Raw genomic sequence first — 20,783 nt, 5'->3', positions numbered from 1 at the left:
CCAGCCCTTGCCGGATGAGGTGGAGGAGGTGATGCCATTAGTCAGCCATTCAGGAAACACAACTGCATGTCTGTTCTGGTGAGGCCCCTAGCTGAGTGCTCGTCCCTGACGCTGAAGTCCCCATGGAATTCAAGGAACAGACACAGATATAGACAGCTGAGGTGTGGAGTGATGACCTGTTGGCCAGGGCAGCAGTCCTTAACTGAGACAGCAGAGGAAGATTCCTCTGTTGTGGTCAGGTGCGGGGAGGGGGCTGGGTTGAGCTGACCCAACACAAAACATCCCCCTCCCCACCCAAAGGCAGCACTCTCTAAGTGTCAATGCACTTCAATATTCTTGAGCACCTACTATGTGTCAGGCGTTACTCTAGGCACTGGAGAAACTTTAACAACCAAGTAGACAAAAGTCCCTGCCCTTGGGGGGCTCCTATTCTAGTGGGGGATCCAGGCAGGGAGAAAATAAGAAAGTGTAGAAAGGGACAGATGATAAGTGTGGTGAAGGAAAACCTTCAGGAAAGGTATGGCGTGTGGGGTGGGGACAGAGTGTCTGCCAGTTCAGAGAAAGGCCAGGCTGGAGGCTGTAGGAAGCAACATGAATTTGCTCATAGCTCCGTAAATCCTCCCCACAGGACCCAGAGTTGACATCTGTTCCATACTGAGTGAGCCCCATCCCCCACTCCCTACGTGGATTCAGTGGTGTCACCCGATTCCCTTGCCTGAATCCGATGACGTGGAGATGGAGAAAGGCCTGCGGGGGTGACCTGGAAGCCTCCCTCCTCAGGGAAATTGGAGGATCAAGAGACAAGAGCCCACCCTCCAAGGAAGAGACTTCCAGGTTGAGGGAACAGCATGAGCAAAGGCTCAGAGGCAGGAACAGGAAGGAGTGTGGGAGGAGGGCAGGTGGTTTGCAGCCCTGCTGGAGAAGGAAGAAGGGGGAAGAGGACTGATTCTGTTGTGCAGAGAGGATGCAGGACAGGAAAGCAGCTCAGCCCAGTGATGGATGACCCAGCTATCTCTGTGCAGAGCAAGCACTCCATCCACCAGGTGTGTAAGCCCAGGGTTTCCAAGGAGACTAAGGCATCTTCCATATCTGACATCCATCATTCATCTTGTCCCTCAGGACTTTCAGTTCCAAAGATCAAAGGAGATGCCCTCTGCCTATGACCTGCACGTGCTGACCACGATCCAAGGACTCAGTTACCGGCACTACAGCATCCAGCCCAGCAGAAGGCCCCAGGAGGACACTGGGGAGCCTGTGACCTCCTTGGCCAGCTCCAGGCAGTTTGGACTTAGACTCAGGAGAAGTGGCAAGCAGGTGGGCGGAAGCCTAGTGCCTGTGAAGAATGACTGCTACACCGTATTCCTAGACAAGGACACCAACTTGATGCACAGCATCTGGGAGAGGTGAGGTGCAGTTGTTGCTGCCTCTGAGGACAGGAGGGCCCTGGGACCTGGGCAAGTAAAGCCCTTCCTGGGTCTCCATTTCCTCAGCTGCAGGGTGACGGTGTGATGGTGGGGGAGCTCCCTGCAGTGCAATCAGGTTTATGTTTAGTAGTGAGAATCTAGGCCAGATCCATATAGCCGTTCTTGAATTCATTTATTCCAAAGAGTTTGATTCACGGAAAATGGGGCAGTGCAGATCACATCCTGGGAATTGGTAATAGTCATATTATCTACTTTTTAATATTCAGAGCCACAAAAATCCATCTATTCACCCACACTCCCATCCATCTATGCACTCACCCACACACTCATCTATGCACCTAACCCTGTATGTTTCTATCCATCATCCATCAATGTATCCATCCATCCTATTTATCCATTCATTCATCCATCCTTCTGTCCATCCTTCCATCCATCCATCCACCCATCCATCCATTCATCCATTCAAGTATTTATTCACTCACCAGCATTCTTTGGCAGCTGAGCCCAGGAAAGTCTCCCCAGAGTTTGAAGCCTCCACGTGCACGCTCAGGTTTCATCCCAGGCAGTTTCTATTCCTCTTCAGCTTCTTGTCCAACACATCCACTTCTGTTTCCTGATGTGATCTCCTAACAAAGCAGAAGTCTGTAGGTGTGGGGAGTGGACAGGAAGCTTGGGGGAGCATCTAGCAGAAAGTGGGGTAAGGAAAGAGAAGGAAGAGGCAGACAGAGAAGGAGAGGAAGGCAGGGTGCATTGGTGTGAAGTGAGTGTCACCTGGAGCTCAGCCCCGTCATCTGTCAGCAGTCTGAAAGAACAGACCAGGACCCCCCTGCCCCCAATGGGGCTCAGTTTTCCAGTCAGCCCACAAGTCCTTCTTGAGAGGGCATGAGGCACAGAGGCAGGATAGACTGCAGAGAGTGTGGGGGAGCAGCAGAAATGCGGTTTCACCCCAGCAGGTTCTGAGTGCTACCACGGCCTGGTGTCTGGCTGGGAAAGGTGGAGTCTGCAGGCCAGCTTGAGCTGTCATCAGAGCCCTATGCCCCTTCTGCAGAACCTCTGAAAGGCCAGCTCCAGCTCCCAACCCTTTCCTGCCCACCTTCTCAGGCCCCATACCCCTCTTGCAGAACCCCTGAAAGACCAGCTTCAGCTCCCAACCCCTCCCTGCCCACCTTCAGATGCCTCACGTCTAAGCCACAACCCCACACATTGCCTCCCAGGAGGAGAACTCATGTCCTGCTGTCTATCTTCCTGACTTTTCCAAGTTTCATCCACATTGCGGTGTGAGTGAAACTATTTCTCTTCAGGACCCAATAATATTCCTCTGACAGATATCCCTTGGTTCATTTGTCCAGTCCTCATCTCATGAGCATGTGGGTGGTTTCCACTCTGGGGCTATGGTGAAAAAGGCTGCTGTGAATATGAATGTACAAGATTTTGTGTGGACAAAAGCTTTTCTTTCTCTTGGGTTAGTTCCTAGGAGTGGAATTACTAGGTCACAGGAAACTCTTATGCTAAGCTTTTTGTGAAACGGCTGGACTGTTTCCCACATGACTGCACCATTTTGCATTCTTATCCAAGTGTATGAGGGTCCAATTTCTCCGCATCTCCACCTACACTTGTGTTTATCTGCCTTTTGGATATAGCTATGCTAGTGGATATGATGTGGCATCTTGTTGTGACTTTGATTTGCGCGCCCTGAGAACTACAGACGCTGAACATCTCTCCAGGGGCCTGTTGGCCATTTGTGCATCTCCTCTGGTGAAATGTGTTTTTAGATCCTTTGCCCATCTCAAAACTGGGATGTTCTTTATTATGGAGTTGTAAAAGTTCTTTCAGTGTAGGAAGAATTACTACAAACAAAGCTGGTGGAGGTAATGAAAATCCAGCTGAGCTGTTTCAAATCCTAAAAGATGATGCTGTTTAAGTCCTGCACTCAATGTGTCAGCAAATTTGGAAAATTCAGCAGTGGCCTCAGGACTAGGAAAGGTCAGTTTTCATTCCAGTCCCTAATAGCAGCAATGCCAAAGAATGTTCCAGATACTGTACAACTGTGCTCATTTCACAAACAATTCGTTTTTGGGGGGCAAAAGTATTTGCAGTTTCAGACAGTGGATTTTAAATCCCTTATGTGCGTGCATGCATGCCAAGTCACATCAGTCATGTCCAACTCTTTTTGGCCCTATGAATCACAGCCTGCCAGGCTCCCCTGTCCATGGGATTCTTCTGGCAAGAATACTGGAGTAGGTTGCTGAGCCCTTCTCCACATGATCTTCCCAACCCAGAGATCTAACCCACATGGCTTACATCTTCTGAATTGGCAGGTGGGTTCTTTACCTCTAGTGCCACCTGGGAAGCTCCTTAAATAATTATAACTAGGCTCAAATACATCTTTATTAATCAAAATAGGGACCATTACAATTAACTCATTTTTGGCAATGAGAAAAAATGTTTGTTTATTCCTATAGCATAAAAACCTGTGCTTCAGGATACCATGAACTCTTGGAAAGCATTTTCTGTCTCCTGCTGGTTGTGAAAGCATTTGAGAGTTACTGAGCATACTTCTCTGATGTAATGGTTTTGCTGGCATATAGAAAGATGTAGTGGATCAAATGGGCACAGACCACCAAACAGTGACCATGACTTTTCATTTTCAGTGCAAGTTTGGCTTTGGGAAGATTTTGTAGCTTCTTCTCAGATAACCAGTGAGCTGGCCATTGATGGTTGCCATACAAAATCCACCTTTGCCACACTTCATGATTCGGTTGAGAATTGGTTCATCGTTGTTGTATAGAATAAGAAAAGATGACACTCAAAAGGCTGATTTTTAAATTGTTGGTCAGCTCATGAGTGAGTGAAGTTGCTCAGTCATGTCCGACTCTTTGCGACCCCATAGACTGTAGCCTACCAGGCTCCTCCGTCCATGGGATTTTCCAAGCAAGAGTACTGGAGTGGGTTGCCAGCACCCATTTATTACGCTTTTTCATCTTTCCAATTTTCTTCAAATGCTGAATGATGATAGATTTCCGACATTGAATTCTTTGGCAACTTCTCATGTGGTTGTAAGAGGACCAGCTTCAATAATGGCTTTCAATTGGTTGTTGTCAACTTTCGATGGCCAGCCAATATTCTCCTCATCGTCAAGACACTCATCTACCTTGCAAAACTTCTTGAACCATCACATTACTGTACATTTGTTAGCAGAGCCTGGGACAAATGCATTGTTGATGTTGCAAGTTGTCTCTGCTGCTTTACAACTCATTTTGAACTCAAATAAGAAAATCGTTGAAATTTGCTTTTTATCTAACATCATTCCTGTAGCCTAAAATAAATATAAAACAAACAGAAAGTAATGTCATTAGCAGAAAAACATAAAGTGAGAAAGGCACATTGAAATGACATATAACTTTATTCATTAAAGAATGTATTCCAGTATCAAACAGCAAATTTCAACAATGCAAAAACCACAATTATTTTGCACCAACTCTAGCTAGGTTATGCTCAAATTCCTTCAAGACAGACATCTGCAATAAGTGAACCAAGGACTTCCAGATGTACAAGCTCAGTTTCGAAGAGGCAGAGGAACCAGAAATCAAATTGCCAACATTTATTGGATCATAGAAAAGCAAGGGAATTCCAGGAAAATATCTGCCTCATTGACTACATTAAAGCCTTTGACTAAGTGTATAACATCAAATTGTGGAAAATTCTGGAATAGATTGGAATTCCAGACCACCTTATCCTTCTCCTGAGAAATATGTATGCAGGTTAAGAAGCTACAGTTAGAAGTGGACATGGAACAATGGACTGGTTGCAAACTGGGGAAGGAGTACATTTAGGTTGTATATTGTCTTCCTGCTTATTTAACTTACATGCAGGGTGTATCTTGCAAAATGTTGGGCTGGATGAATCATAAGCTGGAATCAAGATTGCTGAGAGAAATATCAACAACCTCAGATATGCAAATGATACTACTCTAATGACAGAAAGTGAAGAGGAACTAAAGAGCCTCTTGATGAGGGTGAAGAGGAAAGTAAAAAAGCCATCCTGAAACTCCACATTAAAAAAACTAAGATCATGGCATCTGGTCTCATCTCTTCATGGCAAATAGGAGGGGAAAAAAATGGAAGTAATGACACATTTGATTTTCTTTGGCTCCAAAATCATTGTGACGGTGACTGCAGCCATGAAATTAAAAGATGCTTACTCCTTGGAAGGAAAGCTTTGACAAACCTAGACAGTGTATTAAAAGCAGAGACATCACTTTGCCAACAAAGGTCCATATATATCAAGGAGAAGTAAAAGTGAAGTCAGTCATGTCTGACTCTTTGTGACCCCGTGGACTCTAGCCTACTAGGCCCCTCTGTCCATGGGATTTTCCAAGCAAGAGTACTCTAGAGCCTCTTCCCGGCCCAGGGATCAAACCCGGGTCTCCTGCATTATATACAGAGGCTTTACCATCTGAGCCACCAGGGAAGTCCAAAATATATCAAAGCTATGGTTTTTCCAGTGGTCATGTACAGATGTGAGAGCTGGAACATAAAGAAGGCTGAGTGCCAAAGAGTTGATGCTTTTGAACTGTGGTGTTGGATAAGGCTCTTGAGAGTCCCTTGGACTGCAAGGAGATGAAAGCAGTCCATCCTAAAGGAGGCCAACCCTGAATGTTCATTGGAAGGACTGATGCTGAAGCTGAAGCTCCAATACCTTGGCCACCTGATGTGAAGAAATGACTCATTGGAAAAGCCCCTGATGCTGGGAAGGATTGAAGGCAAAAGGAGAATGGTGTGACAGAGGGTGAGTTGCTTGGATAGCACCACTGACTCAATGGACATAAATCTGAACAAACTCTGGGAGAGTACAGGGGAACCTGGTGCTGCAGTCCATGGGGTCACAAAGAGTTGGACATGTATTATCCAACTGAACAACAACAATAATACGAGCTCTTCCTATTTTCTAGATACACATCCATCATCAGGTGCATGACTTGTGAATGTCTCCCATAGTGGGGTTTGACTTGCAAGTTTCAACATGGCACTGAGAGGACCTCTTATGAAAGGAAGCTAGGGGTGGGGGCCTGGGGTCAGATGAGAAAGGCTTGGGTGCCAGACTAATGAAAAGGGTTCTTTTCCTCCTCCCCTCTTCCAAGGAGCTCAGGAGGGCGCTCCTCCAAGATCTCTTTTTTCCTTGGCCACAAGAACCCTGCAGAAATCCTCAAAGGAGCACAGACATGTCACTTTTTCAACCCCTGCTGCCAGACAGGGCCAGCTGGGATACAAATGCATAGCTGTGCCTTTGCTTAGGCCACACCCAGGGTGGCAACGCAAATCCATGTGTGCAAGGCTCTGAGCCGATTCCTCCCTTATCCCCAGTGTATCCATGCCACCAGTCCTAACCTAAGGGAGTGAGAATGGAGTGTGACTTTGAGTCCTTCTTGGCATTTCCTGTGTGTGGGATCTCAGGAAATGAGGTCACATCTCCCAGAGTGCTATGCCTCTGTCCTGAGATGTGTTCATAATCCCTACTTGTGAGGGTCCAGAAGAAAGGATGAAGGGTTAACTGAAGGCCCTGGCAAGTGACCTGGGGACAGCACCAGTGTGACAGACTTCCACGATGTCCTGGCTTGATGACCTCCTGAAGGAGTAGATACCCCCCTGCTGGCATCTAGGATAATGGGGCCGGGCTAATGAAGGCACAGCCTCTGCAGACATGACACACTCTCTATTTGTATCCTCAGGAGCCTGCACTGAAGCCTGTGTGCCCTCCTCTGTGGAATCCAGTCCTGGACACAGATAGGGTCTGATGCTGCGTGGGCTCTGGTGGGTCCAGCCAACTCTCCTCCAAGCCAAGTGTGTGAACTTCACTCAATGACCTCATGGCTGTCACTGAAGAGCTGAGGAGGTTGTTTGTGTCCACCCCTGGTTCCAGGCTGGCATCTCCATAGAGGCTCTGTGAGCCTGGTTCTAGCATAAGGATGGCACATTGTCCATGACGATGACACTCCTTTCTCTTTCCTTTCTGTGCAGGCAGAGTAACCGAACAGTACTGGTGACCCAGAGTCTCAGGGAGTATCATGTGAAGAGTGATGTCAATCATGGCCCCATTTCAGATAATTATGTGTTTACACCCAATGGTCGAGCAGAGCCAGCATGGGAGGCTGTAAGGATGGAGGTCGTGGAGGGGCCGCTGGTGACTGAGATCCGGCAGTACTTCTACAGGTGAGGGCGGCCCCCTGGTTGTGCTCAGCTCATGGAGGTGCTCACAGGCCGGGGAATGAGGAAATGAGGGCCTGTCATGCTTCAGACACCCAGCTCCTGGACCTGGGCTTGGCACACGGTCCTTCCTCCAGGGAAGTTCGATGAAGTTATGAGCTGCTCCAGTCTCTGCAGTCTTGCTCTGCTTGCCTATGCTGTGTCACCTCGATGGTACCTAAGTCCAGAGGCGGGACAGGAGCCCACGGTGGCAGTGACCTAGACACGAGAGCAGTTCTTGTGTTTTCATGAGCAGGACAGACAGAGCCCCCAGGCCTGGTTGGGTAACCAGTCTTCAGAGGACAGGGTCCCTACTGTTCTATTGTCCAAGCAGGCTACCCGGCCCCCAACCTGCAGGAAGGATGGAGGGGGGAAAACTGAAGGAGAGGAAGGAAGAAAGGAGAAGGGCGGGGCATCCAGAAGACTCCTCAGGCTTGACCTACCTGTCCTGCTTCTCCTCCAGGGAGGTGAACGACATTGAGCCCACGTTTTCCATCTACTCCCAGCTGGCCCGTGGACCCCAGGGCTCTGACGGGGAGCTGCTCTGCCATCGCATAGAGCAGGAGTACCGGGTGGGCCCCTTGGAGCTGAACCGCGAGGCCATCCTGAGGACAAGCACCAAGCTGGACATGGGGCGGGTCCTCTACTCGGACAACGGCTACCAGATGCAGCGCAGGCCATACAGGGCCTACAAGAGCAACGCCATCGCTCGGGTACGCCCTGAGCTCTCCTGGGGGCACAGCAGCCAGAGACAGAGCCCTGACGGCAGGTTTTCGGAAGGCAGGAGAGATCCCCTTAAGCTCCAGAGCATCTTCCCTAGCGTGTCTGCCCCTCAGGCCTGTGGCCCAGGCATGTTCAGACCTGGTCTCAGAGTTCTGGAGCCACCACGTATGAGGTGTGTCCCTGAGGTTTCCTGTGTGCACCGCAGGTTCTCTTTGGTCAATGGGTGACATACTGGGGGTTGCTTGAGGATTAAGCACATGATACTTGTCTAGGCCTGAATAGGGTGTGACCCTCCCTGGCTGCTCTGAGCTGAGCCACAGCCTGTCTTCCAGGGAGAGCTGAGCAGGGGCTGAATTCCAAATTCAATCAGCTCCCAGGGCCTCGCCCTCCATCAGCGTGACCTTGAGTGTGTCCCAGGGTGTCCCTGGGCCTTGGTGCTCTCCTGGGAAGACAGTGATCTCCCCCAGATCTGTGCTGAGCACTGGGATGATCCAGGGGCAGCGCTGTACTGGGCACCTCCTGAGTCTCTGTCCCTGTTAGTTGTCTCTCCTTCCACCGGGGCCCTGAGAAGGGGTGTGGTTCCTCCCTGCTCTGTCTTCCGTGAGCTTCTGTCCCTTCATCTCTATGGCTGGTCCTCACCCACTGTGGTCTGGGATCCAGAGGGTCCAGAACTATCAATGCAGGCCATTTTGCTCCAATAGAACAAACAAATAGAATGAAAGGTTGTATGAGCACTTTCCAGCCCAGACACCAGGCCCTTTCTATTTGGGAACCACTGGCTGGGGGCATCCCAGGCTGGATGGGCACAAATGTCTCATTCTCTCCCTGCACTAGGGGGACCTTGGGGGCACATTTTACAGATGGGAAAACTGAGGCTTGGCAGGCTGAGTCCCCCAGGGCATAAGGTCAGGAAGCAGTGGAGCTGGATTTGAATCCCAGTGTGTCCATCTCACAAGTTAAGAGTCCCTCCCCTCACTACCACACCACCCTGGGCTGCTGCTGCGCCCATGCAGGAGGCCCCCTGGGGCCAGAGGGAGACTCCGGACCTGCTGGCTCACCTGGCCCACTGCCCCCACCACCAACCTGCCAATGTTTCTGTCCACAGAATTACTACCCCATGGTCCAATCAGCCTTCATCCAGGACAGACGCAGCAGGCTGGTGCTGCTCTCCACACAGGCACACGGCGTCTCCAGCCAAAGGAACGAGCAGGTGGAGGTAGGAGGAGGCCCTGCTGGTCACTCTCTGGGACCCCAGGGCCCAGGAAGGCCCAGTCAGACAGTTGTCCCCTGCAGGTCATGCTCCACCGGCGGCTGTGGAACAATGACAAGGGTGCCCTGGGCAACAACCTCACACTGAACGACACCTCGGTCGTCCACCCAGTGCTCTGGCTCCTTCTGGGATCCAGGACCCTCACCAGTGGCCTGCACCAGAGGAGCGGGCTGGCGCTGCAGCACCGGCCTGTTGTGATGCTCAGAGAGATGAACGGTGAGGTGGGGGGTCCCTTCAGTGCACCTGCCATCACTGCCCTGGGTGAGCTGACCTGTCTAGCGCTGGGGCTTAGCTGGTGCCCGCAGGGATCTGGGCTACTATGGGGTAGGAAGTGACCAGGGGCCTCAGATGCAGGCCTCTCATTTTAAATGTGAGCAACCTGAGGTGCAAAGAGGGTTCAATGACTCGTTAAAGGTCATACAGCTGTGTGTGTGTGTGTGTGTGTGTGTGTGTGTGTGTGTGTGTATTAGTCGCTAAGTTGTGTCTGACTCTTTGCGACCCCACAGACTGTAGCCCACCAGGCTCCTCTGTCCAAGGAATTCTCCGGGCAAGAATAGTGGAATGGGTTGCCATTTCCTCCTCCAGGGATCTTCCTGATCCAGGGATCGAAGCCGGGTCTCCCGCATTCCAGGCAGTTTCTTTACCATCTGAGCCACCAAGGAAGCCCCAGGGAAGGAGTCTTGAGACTCCTGTTTCAAGAGCAGAGATGCCAGGGAGAGGTTCTGATTGGCCCAGATCGAATCCAGTTACCCAAGCCCGACCAATCACTGAGGCCTGGGAGTTGTGAAGAGATGGCGGCTCCAGCTGGAGCCCAGAGTTGAACAGAGCATCTCCTGCAAGAGGAGGGCTGAGTCCCTCTGGGCAGGGGCAGTGATAGATGACCGCACGGGAGCTGTCGTCTGAGACCTTGTTCACAGAGCAGGTCTCTGTGTGAACTCCCTGCAAGTTCTTGAAGAAATGGCATCTTCTCTCTGCTCCCATCTCCCCGTCTGCAGTTTGAACCGGCTGGACCAGAGATTCAGGGAAGGCTGGGGCGTTTGCACCAACAGGTGCTTCAGGCTCCTGCCGTGTGGGCCACAGGTGGGAGGGAGTGAGATCAGATGAAGTGGAGGACTCAGTGTGGCAAGCTGTGAGAGTCAGGAGGAGAGTTTGGCCCAAAGCCTCTCCTTGTTGTCCATCTGCCTTTCAGAGACTGCCCCGCGTGGCTCAGGTCCCTGGAAGCAAAAGGCTGTGACGCTGCCCCCAGGCGTCCACCTGCAGATCCTCAGCATCCCCGGCTGGAAGTACAGCTCAAACCACACAGAGCACCTGCAGACTCTCCAGAAAGGTGCGGCAGGCGTTCAGGTGTCCAGACTCACTCCTGCCTCCCCATGTCAGCCCGGTCCCCCAACCCTTCACCAGACAAAGGACCCTCCTCAGAGTCGTCCAGGCTCTGTGAGGTCACCTGGTTTCCTTATCTGCCCAACGAGGGATCTGAGGTCCACAGGGAGGCAGGTCACTCAGCAAGCAGGAACAAGGTGGGTCTGGATAATATCAGATGCAGTGACTGTGTACAGAGGGAAGCCCCCAGCAGGTGATCAGGGACGGCTTCCTGGAGGAGGAAACAACTGCCAGGTACCCGTTATTCATATCACCAAGGTGTTTGCTCCACTCTACCTGCTCTGTTACACTGTATGTATCTCAACGGCCTGGCTCACCATGGCTCAGCCCCACTTCTGCTCTCAGAGACCCACCAAGGGCTGTCACCCTCCAGTGTAAGTGTCTGTGGAATGAGGAGGAGGAAAAAGAGGCAGAAGCCAAAGGTCCTCTTTGTCCCTGATAGACGGATGTTGCTGAGTTGTTGGCTCAACTCTGTAGATGAAAGTGGCTGGGCTGGTCAAGTCCATCCTGTTAGAGAGAGATTGGTATAGTCTGAGCCAGGGGAGCCACAGCCACAGAGGATGCTGTGAGGCCTGCTGCCCCTCATGTTGCTTGAAACCTCAAGGAATCACCAGCAGCATGATCATTGCCATCACTATCATTATCGTCACCACCATCTTCATCACCATTTTGCTCGTCAGCTTCATGTTCTGCACTGAGAAGACTTTCCCTGATTCTAGAGCTCCAGTCCCTAACCTCGGCTCTATGAATGGAGAGAAGAGAATTTGCAGACCTCTTAAGCTGCAGTGGACAAGGAGCCCACAGCATCATTGTCCTCCCACATCATACGTCATTTTGTCCCCGGGTTCTGTGGGATTGGCAGGACTGCCCTCCTCATCTGTTCTCAAAGGACCAGAAGATGGAGGCTGTATTATATCATGTTTCCTATGTCTCGGTGGCAGAAATAACACCGCAGTGACTGTGCACAGTCACATTTGTGATGGTGCCTCATCTTCAGGGTGACAAGGCCACAGCCCGCTTCACAGGGACTGAGGCAGAGAGAACCTTCCAGAGAACAGGAGGCTGGAGGGACAGGCCCAATGAGGACCTCACCAGTGAATAAGAACGAAGACTTTCCAGACTTCAGCAGCAGCCCCAGTGTGGGTGGTAGGAGGTGACCACTTTGGCTGCACCTGGGTTGGAGTCCTCCCCACCTCCTTTATGCACACCAGCTGTGTGTCTGGGCAAGTGCCCGCCCCTCTCTGAGCCTTGTTTGGTCATCTGCGAAGTGGGGCTGTGTTAGCTGCCTCCGAGGGAGGGTGAAGATGTGAAAGGGAGGTGAGAGTGTAAAGTGCCAGGCCGAGACTGTGTCCTCATGCCACCTTCCTTCTGTCCCCAAGACCGAAAGCACGAGCCCAAGGCAGACCTCCGCCGTGTCCTGCTGCGGCTCCAGCACCTGTATGAGGTGGACCAGGACCCCGTGCTGTCTCGGCCTGTGACGGTGAACCTGCAGGTAACCTGCCCTTCCCGTGTCCTGCTCCGACATCACTGAGTCAGGCCCCCAGGAGGAGGCACCCTCGGGAGACAAACCCTGGTGTGACTACCCAGACTCAGATCAATTGAGTTCAGTTGCTCAGTCATGTCTGACTTTTTGCAACCCCATGAATCGCAGCACACCAGGCCTCCCTGTCCATCACCAACTCCCAGAGTTCACTCAGATTCACATCCATCGAGTCAGTGATGCCATCCAGCTATCTCATCCTCTGTTGTCCCCTTCTTCTCCTGCCCCCAATCCCTCCCAGCATCAAAGTCTTTTCCAATGAGTCGACTCTTTGCATGAGGTGGCCAAAGTACTGGATTTTCAGCTTTAGCATCATTCCTTCCAAAGAAATCCCAGGATTGATCTCCTTCAGAATTGCAGTCCAAGGAACTCTCAAGAGTTCTCCAACACCACAGTTAAAAAGCATCAATTCTTCGGCGCTCAGCCTTCTTCACAGTTCAACTCTCACATCCATACATGACCACTGGAAAAACCATAGCCTTGACTAGACGGACCTTAGTCGGCAAAGTAATGTCTCTGCTTTTGAATATGCTATCTAGGTTGGTCATAAATTTTCTTCCAAGGAGTAAGCGTCTTTTAATTTCATGGCTGCAGTCACCATCTGCAGTGATTTTGGAGCCCCCCAAAATAAAGTCTGACACTGTTTCCACTGTTTCCCCATCTATTTCCCATGAAGTGATGGGACCGGATGCCATGATCTTCGTTTTCTGAATGTTGAGCTTTAAGCCAGCTCTTTCACTCTCCTCTTTCACTTTCATCAAGAGGCTCTTTAGTTCCTCTTCACTTTCTGCCATAAGGCTGGTGTCATCTGCATATCTGAGGTTACTGACATTTCTCCTGGCAATCTTGATTCCAGCTTGTGTTTCCTCCAGCCCAGCGTTTCTCATGATGGACTCTGCATATAAGTTAAACAAGCAGGGTGACAATATACAGCCTTGATGTACTTCTTTTCCTATTTGGAACCAGGCTGTTGTTCCATGTCCAGTCCTAACTGTTGCTTCCTGGCCTGCATATAGGTTTCTCAAGAGGCAGGTCAGGTGGTCTGGTATTCCCATCTCTTTCAGAATTTTCCATAGTCTATTGTGATCCACACAGTCAAAGGCTTTGGCATAGTCAATAAAGCAGAAATAGATGTTTTTCTGGAACTCTCTTGCTTTTTCCATGATCCAGCAGATGTTGGCAATTTGATCTCTGCTTCCTCTGCCTTTTCAAAAACCAGCTTGAACATCAGGAAGTTCGTGGTTCACGTACTGCTGAAGCCTGGCTTGGAGAATTTTGAGCATTACTTTACTAGCATGTGAGAAGAGTTCAATTGTACGGTAGTTTGAGCATTCTTTGGCATTGCCTTTCTTTGGGATTGGAATGAAAATGACCTTTTCCAGTCCTGTGACCACTGCTGAGTTTTCCAAATTTGCTGGCATATTGAGTGCAGCACTTTCACAGCATCATCTTTCAGGGTTTGAAACAGCTCAACTGGAATTCCATCACCTCCACTAGCTTTGTTCGTAGTGATGCTTTCTAAGGCCCACTTGATTTCACATTCCAGGATGTCTGGCTCTAGATGAGTGATCACACCATCGTGATTATCTGGGTCATGGAGATCTTTTTTGTATAGTTCTGTGTATTCTTGCCACCTCTTCTCAATATCTTCTGCTTCTGTTAGGTCCATACCATTTCTGTCCTTTATGGAGCCCATCATTGCATGAAATGTTCCCTTGGTATCTCTAATTTTCTTAAAGAGATCTCTAGTTTTCCCCATTCTGTTGTTTTCCTCTATTTCTTTGCATTGATCACTGAAGAAGGCTTTCTTATCTCTTGCTATTTTTTTGAACTCTGCATTCAGATGCTTATATCTTTCCTTTTCTCCTTTACTTTTCACTTCTCTTCTTTTCACAGCTATTTATAAGTCCTCCCCAGACAGCCATTTTGCTTTTTTGCATTTCTTTCCCATGGGGATGGTCTTGATCCCTGTCTCCTGTACCATGTCATGAACCTCATTCCATAGTTCATCACTCTATCTATCAGATCTAGGCCCTTAAATCTATTTCTCACTTCCACTGTATAATCATAAGGGATTTGATTTAGGTCATACCTGAATGGTCTAGTGGTTTTCCCTACTTTCTTCAATTTAAGTCTGAATTTGGTAATAAGGAGTTCATGATCTGAGCCACAGTCAGCTCCTGGTCTTGTTTTTGTTGACTGTATAGAGCTTCTCCATCTTTGGCTGCAAAGAATATAATCTATCTGATTTCGGTGTTGACCATCTGGTGATGTCCATGTGTAGAGTCTTCTCTTGTGTTGTTGGAAGAGGGTGTTTGCTATGACTAGTGCATTTTCTTGGCAAAACTCTATTAGTCGTTGCCCTGCTTCATTCTGCCTTCCAAGACCAAATTTGCCTGTTACTCCAGGTGTTTCTTGACTTCTTGCTTTTGCATTCCAGTCCCCTATAATGAAAAGGACATCTTTTTTGGGTGTTAGTTCTAAAAGGTCTTGTAGGTCTTCATAGAACCGTTCAACTTCAGTTTCTTCAGCATTACTGGTTGGGGCATAGACTTGGATTACCATGATATTGAATGGTTTGCTTTGGAGACAAACAGAGATCATTCTGTCATTTCTGAGATTGCATCCAAGTACTGCATTTCGGATTCTTTTGTTGACCACGATGGCTACTCCATTTCTTCTGAGGGATTCCTGCCTGCAGTAGTAGATATAATGGTCATCTGAGTTAAATTCACCCATTCCAGTCCATTTTATTTCACTGATTCCTAGAATGTCGACATTCACTCTTGCCATCTCTTGTTTGACCACTTCTAATTTGCCTTGATTCATAGACCTGACATTCCAGGCTCCTATGCAATATTGCTCTTTACAGCATTGGACCTTGCTTCTATCACCAGTCCCATCCACAGCTGGGTATTGTTTTTGCTGTGGCTCCATCCCTTCATTCTTTCTGGAGTTATTTCTCCACTGATCTCCAGTAGCATATAGGGCACCTACTGACCTGGGGAGTTCCTCTTTCAGTATCCTATCATTTTGCCTTTTCATACTGTTCATGGGGTTCTCAAGGCAAGAATACTGAAGTGGTTTGCCATTCCCTTCTCCAGTGGATCACATTCTGTCAGACCTCTCCACCATGATCCGCCCATCTTGGTTTGCCCTGTGGGCATGGCTTAGTTTCACCGAGTTAGACAAGGCTGTGGTCCTAGTGTGATTAGATTGACTATGTTTCTGTGAGTATGGTTTCAGTGTGTCTGCCCTCTGATGCCCTCTTGCAACACGTACCATCTTACTTGGGTTTCTCTTACCTTGGGCGTGGGGTATCTCTTCATGGCTGCTCCAGCAAAATGCAGCCACTGCTCCAGACACAGACGGCACCTGGCAAACACCACATCAGGGTGGTCTCACAAAGGAACTGGGGGTCCCTCACCCTCCCTCATGATGGTCTTCTGAATTTACCATCATGTAGCACACGTGTATTTTGTTTATCATTTTTTCTTGTAGTACATCTTCTTACACAACACAGAAGTTAAATGCTTAATAAGAAAGTGAACAGATTCTTGCACAGACTCCCTAGTGGGTGATCAGACTCACACAGTCCAGGGGCGAGTCTGCATGCCTCCTCTGGGCTTCGTGGGCCCCTGGGCTCTGAGCCTCAGTCTCCTCACCTGTAAGTGGGGAGGAGAGAGTCTTTGCCCACAGGGATGCCGAGAGGCTGGGATGGGACTGTGTGCACCCAGGTGCCTGGCACTTAGCGCACCTGATGGGTGTCAGTGTCCCAGACCCCTGTCCTCTCAAGCTTTCGTGGCCCTTAGGAGCAGATGTGAAGGCAGAGGGCAGATAGAAGCAGCACAGGGAGCCTGCCCTCCATGCCGTCCCCTCCCCCAGGTCAGGAAAGCTCCTGCAGAACAACCCCTGCTCTCAGGGCAGCTGCCTGTCCTTCCTTCCCAGGAAGAGTGTTCACCCACCTCCTCTCTCAGCCTGGAGGCTGGTTTGATGCTCATTCGGGGAAAGGGGATGCAGAACATAACTGACATCATCCCAGGGCCATGCAGGGCTCCCGGGAACATCACGGAGAGACAGGCACTCGATGTTGAAGTGGCTCAACGTGCCTGTCACCTGCTGAGAGTGCTGATCCACCTCAGCTCTGGGTGGTCAGCTCCACCACCCCCCTAGCTTCAGTTCCTTATCTGTAAAATGGGACTGCCCCTCCTCTCGCACAGACTTGCACTACAATGAATGTGGGGGATGCTGGGCCCTGGGTCCTGGTGCGGCCGCCCTGCTGCTGTTGGATTCTCTGCTCAGATTTGGGGTCTGGGTGCTCACCCCTCCCTGTGCTCTGTCCTGCAGTCTGTGCTGAGGGGACTGGGCTCCGTGGTGTCTGTGGAGGAGCACTCACTAATAGGGACCTGGGATGTGAGCGAGATGCATCGCTGGACCTGGAGCACGGGGGACCCTCACCGCCACAGAGGTTCGGACGCCCTGGTCCTGACCCTGCCCCGGGTCCCCAGCCTGACCCCCAGCCAGACCCCAGCTCTGCCCCTAAGGCCTGTATGACCTGGAGCTGACAATCCTCCTCCTCTGGGTCTCAGTCTTCCTGAATCAACCAAAGAAGATCGTAGACTCTAAGTTCCATTCACTTTCCATCTGCCAGGGCTCCACACAGAGTGTATGTGTCTATGTGTGTGTGGCTGTGTGAATGTTTGTGCACATGTGCGTTCAAGACCACACAAGCCACCCAGGTCTAGATAAACCCAAGATTTGCATGTGTACCCCGAGGGACTGTGATACCCTCCGTGGTGTGCATTACAGTGCACACCCGACATTTACTCCTGTGAACCCCAGGCTACTGCTTGCCTCCCAGAGTTTACCATTGCTCCCCCCTCCACCTGGCTTGCCTTTGATCTTCATCTGGACCAGCTCCTAGTCAGGCTCCCTCAGGTTCATGTCTGAGCCAGGTGCCTCCTCTGCTCCTCCTTCCTTGTCAATTGGCTCTGACCTGTTTATCTCTTCTTTATCTACTGCACCGCAGCATAGTCTGGGTATGTAGGTAGACACTGCAGTTCAGTTCAGTCACTCAGTCATGTCTGACTCTTTGCAAACCCATGGACTGCAGCACACCAGGCTTCCCTGTCCATCACCAACTTCCAGAGCTTACTCAAACTCATGGCCATCAAGTCAGTGATGCCATTGAACCATCTCATCCTCTGTCGTCCCCTTCTCCTCCCACCTTCAATCTTTCCCAGCATCAGGGTCTTTTCCAAGGAGTCAGTTCTTCACATCAGGTGGCCAAAATATTGGAGTTTCAGCTTCAGCATCAGTCCTTCCAATGAATATTCAGGACTGATTTCTTTAGGATTGACTGGCTTGATCTCCTTGCTGTCCAAGGGACTCTCAAGAGTCTTCTCCAACACCACAGTTCAAAAGCATCAATTCATCAGCACTCAGCTTTCTTCACAGTCCAACTCTCATATCCACACATGACTACTGGAAAAACCAAAGCTTTGACTAGACAGAACTTTGTTGGCAAAGTAATGTCTTTGCTATTTAATGTGCTGTCTAGGTTGGTCAGAACTTTTCTTCTAAGGAGCAAGTGTTTTTTAATTTCATGGCTGCAGTCACCATCTGCAGTGATTTTGGTAGACACCTAGCCAGTGTATTATCGACTGATGGAATGAAGGGTATTTAGTTGGAAAAAAAGGATGTAAGGAAGGAAGGAAAGTATGGATGCAGGAAGATACATGGTTGGATAATAGATGGATGAAAGATGAATGGAAGGAAGGAAGGAACATGGATGGATGATGTATGCATGAGTGAATAGATGATAGGATGGATGGAAAGAAGTTGGATGGTTGATGGAAGACTGAAGTTTGGATGGAGTGACAACAATAGATGGGTGGAGGAATTGGATTCAGGGATGGATGGATGGACAGATGGATGGCAGCAGGTGTGGGTGAATGGACGAAATACTTCCATCCCAAGCATGAAGCCTAAACCCCAGGGTGTGTCTAAGGAGAGCCCATTGAGATCAAGGGCAGGGCCCCCTCATGGCCTCAGTGAGAAGGCTCTTAGGCACATATATGGTGCTGCAACCCATGGAGATATGAGGCCAAGTGGGGCAAGGACCCCTGTACATGTCTTCAAAGTGCTGTGCCCTTGCGGGAGGCCAGAAGTGAAAGAGGCCTTCCAGAAGTGGAGTCCTGTCGAGAGGGGGCAGCTGAAGGCTGTGACCACAGTGGGAGCCACAGACGCAGCAGGAGCTGTGTTGCCAGGGGGATTCTGGGAGGAGGGGACCTGGGGAAGCAGGTGGTCCAGGGGCCAGGCTGGACTGACCCTCTCTGCTCCCAGGCAACTCCAGTCAGCCCTCGCCACCGCCAGGAGGCCCCGAGGTCACCATCTACCCGAAGGAGATCCGGACGTTCTTCATTCACTTTCAAGAGCACTGAGCCCTTGGCAGATTCTTGGACCGAAAACGCAGGAAAGCAGCCTAGAGGGATGAGGGGAAAGCTGCCAATCTGGTGGGCTAAGGGCAGGAAATGGATGGATGGGGGGGTTCCGACTTCTTAAATAAAATTGCATTAAGGACCTGTGTCTTCCCCTGCCCACTGAAGCCAGCCCTCTCTCCTCTCCTGTCACAGAAGGTAGCTTCACACACGCTCACACTCCTGCTTCACTTGCAAGAGTCAAAGCCAAAAAGTTCTCCCAAAGACAGAAGGAATAACCCCAGGGATACCAAAAGGCCTGCAACCTTGCCAGATCTCAGCAAGTCCACTACTGCATGCTGGGCACCCACCTCACGGTGGCGACACCCTTGCAAGGGCCTGGCTCTGCCTACTGTACAGTGAAGGGAGCTTCTGTGCCGGCTTGGTGTGTGGATCAAGCTGGGAGTCCAACCCCAGACTCTTCCCCTGCCCAGGCACACCTGTCCAGTAAGAAGGCCCTGAAACTCGGGCCACCAAAAGATGAAAGAAAACCACAGGATGTGAAATGGAGGACATTTAATATAAGAATTATTAATGATAAGAAAAGTGCAACTTCCTCTTCTAGGAGTGTGCCCAAAGGATTAAAGCATTCAACCACCAAGAGCTATTTCATGCATATTCACAGCAGCATTATTCTCAATGACCAAAGGTCAACACAACTCAAGTGCCCATCTAAGATACCTAGATACTGGAAAATTTTCCTTATGTACACAGTGGACTATTACACCACCATTCAATTCAGTTCAGTTGCTCAGTCGTGTCCAACCTTTTGCGACCCCATGGACTGCAGCACACCAAGCCTCCCTGTCCATCACCAACTCCCGGAGCTTACTCAAACTCATGTCCATCAAGTTGATGATGCCATCCAACTATCTCATCCTCTGTCATCCCCTTCTCCTGCCTTCAATCTTTCCCAGCATCAGGGTCTTTTCTAATGAGTCAGCTCTTCACATCAGATGGCCAAAGTATTGGAGTTTCAGCTTCAGCATCAGTCCTTCCAATGGATATTCAGGACTGATCTCCTTTAGGATGGACTGGTTGGATTTCCTTGAAGTCTAAGGGACTCTCAAGAGTCTTCTCCAACACCACAGTTCAAAAGCATCAGTTCTTCGGCGCTCAGCTTTCTTCACAGTCCAACTGTCACATCTATACATGACTACTGGAAAAGCCAAAGCTTTGACTAGACAGACCTTTGTTGGCAAAGTAATGTCTCTGCTTTTTAATATGCTGTCTAGGTTGGTCATAACGTTACACCACCTTAAGAAGAACAAAGAATCTCCTAACATTGTACTTACTGAAGAAAGGCAGACATGAAAGATGCATACTGTGGAATCATGTTTAGAAGAATGTCCAGAATTGGTAAATTTTCTAGTACATTAGAAGCCGTCTATGATCCCATATCACACTGTATCAGGATCTCACACACCCCACTATGTAAGGTAGCCACTATATGGAATTTCATATCGATGCTTCACTGGCTTTTCATTATTGCCAGGGTTTCTACACAATATGTGTTTAATGATGATAAAACATATGATAACAAAATTCAATATCTGGAATTGTGTGCAAGTTATACCTAACCTAGAGAGTGATCAATTGGTCAACAGATATTCATATAATGGTTTCCTGTGGTTACTATAACAGAGAGCCACAAACTGGGTGTGTTAAGCCATAGAAAAGACCAGATCAAAGGGTCAGCAGGGCAGCTGCCTTCTGAGTCTGTGT

The 20,783-nt window shown here is 49.7% G+C and overlaps 1 protein-coding gene across 1 annotated transcript in view; it reads left to right on the top strand.

The window, feature by feature from the left end:
* LOC120861782 (epididymis-specific alpha-mannosidase-like) overlaps positions 1 to 19,121 on the top strand; it is a 42,622-nt gene extending 23,501 nt beyond the window's left edge. Inside the window, 9 exon segments of the mRNA XM_040237579.1 lie at positions 1,129 to 1,403; positions 7,442 to 7,633; positions 8,130 to 8,379; positions 9,495 to 9,605; positions 9,683 to 9,875; positions 10,849 to 10,986; positions 12,419 to 12,531; positions 16,927 to 17,047; positions 18,925 to 19,121. Of these exon segments, the coding sequence (XP_040093513.1) occupies positions 1,129 to 1,403; positions 7,442 to 7,633; positions 8,130 to 8,379; positions 9,495 to 9,605; positions 9,683 to 9,875; positions 10,849 to 10,986; positions 12,419 to 12,531; positions 16,927 to 17,047; positions 18,925 to 19,022 (1,491 nt within the window). The 3' untranslated portion in view covers positions 19,023 to 19,121.
* Positions 19,122 to 20,783: the final 1,662 nt, after the last annotated feature.

The sequence above is a fragment of the Oryx dammah genome, unplaced genomic scaffold, assembly GCF_014754425.2.
Source record: "Oryx dammah isolate SB20612 unplaced genomic scaffold, SCBI_Odam_1.1 HiC_scaffold_3, whole genome shotgun sequence".
NCBI classification, from domain to species: domain Eukaryota; kingdom Metazoa; phylum Chordata; class Mammalia; order Artiodactyla; family Bovidae; genus Oryx; species Oryx dammah.
This window is presented reverse-complemented; position numbering and strand designations above follow the sequence as displayed.